Source organism: Buceros rhinoceros, unplaced genomic scaffold (genome assembly GCF_000710305.1).
Source record: "Buceros rhinoceros silvestris isolate BGI_N320 unplaced genomic scaffold, ASM71030v1 scaffold4618, whole genome shotgun sequence".
Lineage (NCBI taxonomy): Eukaryota > Metazoa > Chordata > Aves > Bucerotiformes > Bucerotidae > Buceros > Buceros rhinoceros.
Window position 1 is genome coordinate 64,666 of NW_010426263.1, and position 7,295 is coordinate 71,960.

The 7,295-nt window shown below is 49.2% G+C and overlaps 1 protein-coding gene across 1 annotated transcript in view; it reads left to right on the forward strand.

The window, feature by feature from the left end:
* Positions 1 to 5,126, forward strand: part of LOC104498099 (alpha-2-macroglobulin-like protein 1) — a 24,002-nt gene extending 18,876 nt beyond the window's left edge. Inside the window, 7 exon segments of the mRNA XM_010141436.1 lie at positions 2,505 to 2,722; positions 2,873 to 3,088; positions 3,587 to 3,711; positions 4,097 to 4,187; positions 4,603 to 4,671; positions 4,891 to 4,993; positions 5,086 to 5,126. Coding sequence (XP_010139738.1) covers positions 2,505 to 2,722; positions 2,873 to 3,088; positions 3,587 to 3,711; positions 4,097 to 4,187; positions 4,603 to 4,671; positions 4,891 to 4,993; positions 5,086 to 5,126 — 863 coding nt within the window.
* Positions 5,127 to 7,295: the final 2,169 nt, after the last annotated feature.

A 7,295-nucleotide genomic window follows, 5' to 3' on the forward strand; every position in this document is an offset into this window, starting at 1 on the left:
ATAAATGCTTTTACAAAGAATACGCACTCACTGGAGGTCAGAATCCTGAAAAAAGAGTTTGATGATGTCCTGCAAGGGCTCATGCACTCAGGATGTTCAAAACACATCCTCCTTTCCCTTACAAGCATACCCAAAAGGCTCATGAAAGTCATTAGGGGTTAAAATGCAGGGAAAAGGTTGGAGGTATTTTACACTGTCCTGAATGAACCAATATTAAAGCACGTTTTGCGTAATAAAATCTAGGCAAACAGCCCTCTACCCCCAGTCTGTGCTGGAAATTGATCTCTTGGAACAAAACAGCTAGTTTATGAGAAACAAATGACACTGCTATAGAGGAGCAGTTTCTTGGCTGGCACACGACTGCTCCCGTGCAGGCTAGTGCTTCTGTACAGTATGTGGTTAGGACTGCTGTTGTCAGCACCAGGATGAGCACAGTAAGTGTGAGAACACTTCCAGCAGAATGGCACTCTTGGTTCTTGTGTTTGTTAGCTTCACCAGAAGACACCAGAGCCAGAGGGGCTATAATACGTGTCAGACTGTTCGTAGGCAAGGTATTGAGATGTGTGATAACAGTCAGCTCTTCACAGGTGGCACGTCAAGTGTTTTCACATGAAGCTTGGTAGTTGTACAAACACTAGTGCTGTTACTTCCGTTTTACTGTCTGGGAGAATGAGAGATTTAAGAAGGAAAACGAATAATAAAGGAGCCTCTGAATAAATTCGTGAACTTGCTGTAATCCCTATTTAGCTCTGTTCAATTACAGAATAGAGAGGTTGCTGTGGTGCTTGCAGTCATTACATTTCAGAGCAGCAAACAGAAAAGTAGGACTTACTTGAAATGATGGAAGCTTAGCTTAATGCTTCTGCAAGAGATAGCAATTGAAAGGCAGCAGCTGGATCCTGGGACCTTTTGGTACTCCCTGAGTAGATACTATGAGCATTTTTGAGAACTGTTGGCTGCATCCAGCAATACTACTCCACCAGCTAGAAAGCACACAAAGATGTCACAGGCAGTACCATTTCTCTTTCCTAGAAGTGAAGGAGGTGAGGAACGTGTCGCACGTCAGAATAAATCTTAAATGTAGCCCTTGTGTGATCCCTGCTGGACTTAACTAAGAGGCAACTGGAAGAGGGGAGTCCACAAAGTGCTGTAGATGCACACATATGGGACAGGCAACCACTGCAAGCCTTTGGCTCATGTTTGGAATAACACAGCTGAATGCCGGAATACAGAGCTGCTGAGACCAGTGGGTTTGCTGCCTCCTGCCAACAGCAGGTCCTGGTGTTCCAGGGGAACCTGGAAATCCCAGTGACCTTGTAATGCACTGTAGAGGTGAACCGAACACAGTAATCTTGGTCATCAAGCTGTGCCTAGGCATTTGCAGTTGTGTGGTTTTGCTCCTGTGTTTGGACTTGGAAAGTAAGCCATGGCGGTGTTATTCCAGCAGTAATTCCAGTATTCCAGTTCATTCCACTGAGAGCACACTGCTGAAACCCGTGACCAGCTCAGGGCAGTCTGTCAAGCATGTTACATCAAGAGATGGAGGCACTGCTTACTGGTGCAGGCTCGAGCACAGAGACACCTGGGTGAACGTATGGGGTGCTTTCTGTGTCGGCATGTACTAGAGCATCCTTCTGCTCGTGTCTCAGTGTTCGCCCGCCTCATGCGTGTTTGTCTGTGACCAACACCCATGTACCTTCTCTGCAGAGTACGGTGGTGAGCAAGGCTCTGGGCTGCATCGCTCCTTCCCTTCCAAAAGCTGCCAGCACTTACACCCAGGCCCTGCTGGCCTACACCTTCGCCCTGGCCGGGGACTCTCAACGCACGCAAGAGCTACTTGATATACTTGATCGCAAGGCAATCAGAGTAGGTACGAGAACCTCAGTGCTGGGCGAACATCAGAGAAGGGACGAGTGACCTTTCTGAGCCCTTGCACACAACCTGGAAGATCCTTGCCCTCTAGGTCCTTCACCAAGGGGAGTTTATAGCCAGTCTGTGAACTCAAGGTAGGTGGTGGCACTGCTATGGTGTGGGTGCTGATTTTCTTCAAATCCCTCGCCCTTTTCTACTACCCGAAGTGGAGGTTGGGCTCTGAGAGAAGTGGGCTTTTCTCATGCAGGGCTGCAAAGCGCCAGAGAGGTAAGCAAGCTGGCTAACCACCCTGCTTCTTGTTAGTCCCCGACACTCAGGACTGGCTAGTGGGTGGCTAGCTAGTGTCAGATATTTAGTGGACCTGGCAAACAGGACAATGGAGAAGTTGGACATCTGGGTGGTAATGTGTGTGCAGATTACGGGCATATTAGATACCGTATATCACCTTTGTGTGTAATATGGAGTGTTTAGTATTGCAAAGTACATGGGATTGCAGTTCACCCAGTGATGTGATGACCCTACCAAGAGGTATTTACTCGATGATCTTTGCAGATATAAGCCACTGTGCCTCCTAGGCCTCAAGATTTCTTTCCTGATATCCCTTGATGTCACCCACTCCCTTCCTTTCCCAGGTGGACAAATCCACTGGAGTCAGACCTCGTCCAAGCCCAGACCCAGCACCAGCCCTTGGTCACAGTCTCTGTCTCTGAATGTGGAGTTAACAGCCTACATCCTCCTGGCTCTGCTCTCTAAACCAAATGTCACAAGGTCTGACCTCACCACAGCCTCCGGCATCGTGGCCTGGCTCACCAGGCAGCAGAATGCCTATGGAGGCTTTGCCTCTACACAGGTAACTCGTGGCTGGGGAAGGGGGTGTTGCTTGAGAAAGAACCTCTGCACAATACATATACAGTATATGCAAACGCAAACACTCCTCAGGATGGTGAGTTCGAGTCTTTGGGTCTCAGAGCCGCAATTGTAATGGTTTCTTCCTTTTCAGGACACAGTAGTCGCCTTGCAGGCCTTGGCTAAGTATGCAGCACTGACGTACAGCAGAAAAGGGGTTGCAGAAGTGAGGGTGAGGTCCCAGAGAGGCTTTGGGAAGAAGTTCCAAGTCTCCTACCGGAACCGGCTGTTGGTGCAGGAGGCAGCACTGACAGAAGTCCCGGGCAAGTTCTCAGTGCATGTCCATGGCAGCTGTTGTGTCTTTACCCGGGTAGGTTCCCGCACATCTTGCTGTGACAACCCTCTGCTCATCGTCTTATCAAAACCAAAACTCTCCCTCGCAGCTCTGTGCAAGGAAATGTGATTTAACCGTGCTTTAGTGCTGGCCTGTTGCCAATGCAATAAACCTGTGTGCTGGAGGAGGCTCAGAAGCAGAACTTGTCCAAATGTGAGGACACTTGATGCTTCCATGGCTTTCAGAGTATTGGAGGATGGAAATGTTGTATGGTGGTCCCACTGCTGTGTGCCTGACTTGCACAGTCTCAAGGGCAAGTGTGAGGAGAAGGAGCACCAGCTGGAAGGATCCTGGAAGTTTTCCAATCTGATTTTGGGTACTGGGATGAGTGTGCTCACTGCGTGTGGTTTATACAGTCCCTGTCTGGGGTCCATGTCTTGAGGATTAGAGTAGTCAGTGAAAAAAAAAAAGTATGACAGATGATAGTAAGCTAATTATCCATGTCTTATTCTGTCTTTTTGTCTCTCCCTGCAGATGGTGCTGAGGTACAACACGCCCTCTCCACAGGTCTCCACATCCTTTGCCTTGCAAGTGAAAACTGAGCCAGTCAATTGCACTGAGGGTGATGGACACTCCGTTACTGTCTATGTCAATGTCAGGTGACTGTAAAGTCATTGACCCACTTGGGAAGGGAAGTCAAGGCTGGAGGGCTGAGGGGTACTTCTTGACTGCAATGGAAGCACCGGGCAGTTTCAGCAGAAGGTCCAGATGGAAGATGGAGAAGGGAAAATACAAGTGTCTCTGGGGATGGGTAAATGTTTCTGGGGGCTTTGGTTCTTGCTAGGGAGAGGAATGCTAGTAGTTCAACTCAGACTGGGGATGCTTAGAGAAGTGCAGACATCATCTGCCCCCTGTGAGAGGGAGCAGTGACTGCCTTGGCCCTGTTCCTGGCTGGGCTGCTGGCTCAGGGTCCTGCACACAGGCTATGGTGGTGGAGAGAAGGGGAAGCTGGGAAAGACTTCTTTTTTTTATCTTCTCCCCCAGGTACACTGGGAAGAGATCCACTTCCAGCATGGTGATCGTGGAGGTGTCGCTGCTGTCTGGATTTGTCCTGGCTTCAGGTTCCGGGGTGTCTGTAAGAAGCCTGGGATCAGGATGGTGATGTGATGTCAGTGGGACCATCCATGCCTAGAGAGAGGGCGAGGTTGCAGGAAGGTGTTGCCTGTCTCTCTCTTCAGCAATCTCATCATCCCTTCCCCTCTGCCACACAACAAACATGAACGTGTACTCTTGGCGCTCTCTTTGTCCTTCTGGACCAGTTCGCTCAGCATATGCTTGACACCTAAGTAGCGTAGGTTCCCGTCCTTGGGTTTGCAGGAGCTGAGTGGCCCTGTATGGAGATCTGCCTGAAGGGCTAATAGAGCAAAATAAGTTTGGAAGTGAGTGAACGAGAACCTGCGTGTTCAAGCTTAGTTAAATCTTGATGGGGTGTCTCACACTTGCTTTTCAAAAGACCCAACTAAAGCACTTCCTCTGCTCTCCTGTCCTAGCCGCAGCACGGACGTTCTGTGAGAAGAACTGAGAAAACACAAGAAGGTGTTGCCATCTACTTGGACAAGGTATGTGTGTGCTACTAGAGAAGCTGCAGGAGCAGATGGCAGTGGCAAAGTTGTGTGGAGAATCCAAGACTGGACTAGAAAAGCAGGATATTCAAGATTCATCTTGAAGTCCTGCCTTTGACTCCACAGAGTTGTTATTACCTATCAGTAACACCAAATTTAGGTAAGGACTAAAAAGACGAGTTTGTAAGTGAACTGTCATTTGCTGTTCTTCCCCAGCTGAGCCATGAGTCTGAGACATATGTCTTGCATCTGGAGCAGAAGATTGGGGTGATGAACCTCAAGCCAGGTCACGTCAGGGTCTATGACTACTACCATCCAGGTCAGTGTGGAACCATGGGGTGCCAGGGCTGTGTGGGTGTTTGCACTTGGCTCTGTGCAAGGATAACGTGGATCTCTCCTGTCCTGTTGCAGAGGAGCAGGCCCTGGCTGATTATAATGTCTTCTGCCTCTGAGGTAGGTGTGAGTCCTTTCCTCAGCCTTGAGGTGCAACCCAGCCACTTCTCTCTGTCCCATATGAGCCCTGCATATCTCTCATTCAGCAAGTTCCCTTCATCTAGGGCTATATCTGGAACTCCCCAGAGGGACTTCGGTCTCTGCCCTCAGGTTTCTGGTCTTTGTAATGTAGTCTTTGCTGGATTGCTCTGTAGGCAGGACGTGAAGGGGTTAACACGTGCCCATTCTGTGAAGGACTAGTCATGTGCCTTTGCTGGTACTCCCTGCAGGGCTGTCTGGGCTGGTATAGTGCATGGGTCTGCCTGTCAGCTGAGCGACAGTGCTCACAGGTGGATTGCGCTGTTCCAGAAGAACTTTCAAACAGAATTCATTATTTCAGCTCACTCTGAGTATGGAGAGACCTTCTTTCTGGGGAGGGGCTGAGGTAAACCAAAGGCACTGCATCCAACAATAGCAACACTTCCTTTCTGAGTCTTTAGTGAGATCCTGGGCTCCCGAGCTGTTAGCGTCCCAGAGTTAATAATTTGGGTAATTTATTTGCACTCTGAGTTACTCCCTCTTCTGCTCTCATTTCTCCAAGGACTTGTTCTGCTCGCTTACTATCCACTGTTTCATCCCACAGGGATCCCACTAGTGTGAGATGCCCTAGGAGAGTAGGGCTGCTGGATTATTGCTTCTGGGATGATGGGGCATGCATCACCGTGAAAGTCATATCTCAGTGGGCTTGGGACATTGGTGCTGGGACACATCTCAAGCTGGATTTCAGGACTAACTCCAGGCAAGCGATGCTGCTCATCCTGACAGCCACTTCCTGGTGAATTCTTTGGGGTGTCTGATTAATTCTGGTTGGTTTAATCCAGGGATGTTCTTGATTGTGAAAAGAATGAAAATAAAATATAAATTACAAATCTGGGTACTGTGGTGTGTGTTTGGACTCTGTGACAAAGGGTTATTTTGGAGGAGGGAGCAGAAGCCAACTCCTATAGAGAGAGTGTGCCAGTCTAAACTGCGTACCTGGCGTTCATTTTTTCCTGCCCCGGATTCCTCTCCAGCAGCGTTGTGCAGCCGTCGGTATGGGGTGGGACTCCTAGCCCTGCATGGAGACTGATCCCACTGAGCATCATCTACTGCACGGAGATGTAGCCGAGCAATGAGATCTTGGCTGATTCCGCACTTTACCTGCATGTGGAGTAGATCTACCCTGCTGTGTATCTCACAGATGAGGGTCTGTCCCAGCGTGGAGAGACGGAGGGGAGTAATGTTACTTTCTGCACCTCCTCTGACGCTGGATCTTGCACAGGACAATTCAAACATGAGTTGTCAGGCAGGGATGGTTCCCCAGGGTTAAACCCTCCCCCCCAATGAGCTGCTAGAGAGTCAACAGGGTCTTTGTCACATGACAAGGACATGCAAGGGCAATTCAATAACCAAAGCATATGTAAGAAAACTCAGCATCCATTGCTTTTAAAAATTAAACCTTGTGATTTAAGGAACTCAACTTGGCAGTGCTGTGTCCCTGTGTAGAGTCGTGGGCCTCCACAGACTCTCTCTAGAGCTGGATTTGAGACTGTGATGGCTAAGTGCGAAGTCAGGCTTAGGAGTGGAAGGTCTGGGAAGCGGGGCTTGAGGGTCTGGTTTTGGCTACAACCCTGAAAGTTCTACGGACCAGACCCTGCAGCAAGGCTGGGATTTGTGGTGATTTAAAAGGAAGGATTTGGAAAGTACGTTCAAATTTCAACTTTGAAGTTCCTGAAGTCTCACCTAGTCCTCTCTGTGAGGCAAAGACTCAAGCACTGCGTGTTCTTCTGGTTAAGCACAAACATGCTCTGTAATGCCCTGAGGAGATCCGCCAGCAAGGCAGGCTGCTGGAAGCCTGCTGGGCACTTTGAGTGCGGGTTAACAGGGCCAAAATGGGTGCACAAATTCAGCGCGGCAGTTAGGCGTTACCAGTGCCCTGTGCAGTGCCAGAAGTGACTGCGCTGAGGCTGGCTTCGTTACAGGTGTCTCTTGCTCATTCCTTCTGCACCTTTGTTTAAACAGGTGCTTTTTCCTTCTCTTTATTCAATTTCCGCAGCAGTCCAAGAGCAATGCAAAGCCCAACTCTGCAGAACAGGATTTTTTCTAGAATACCACTTTCTCTGAAACTTTTTAAAAGTGACTGCGGCATT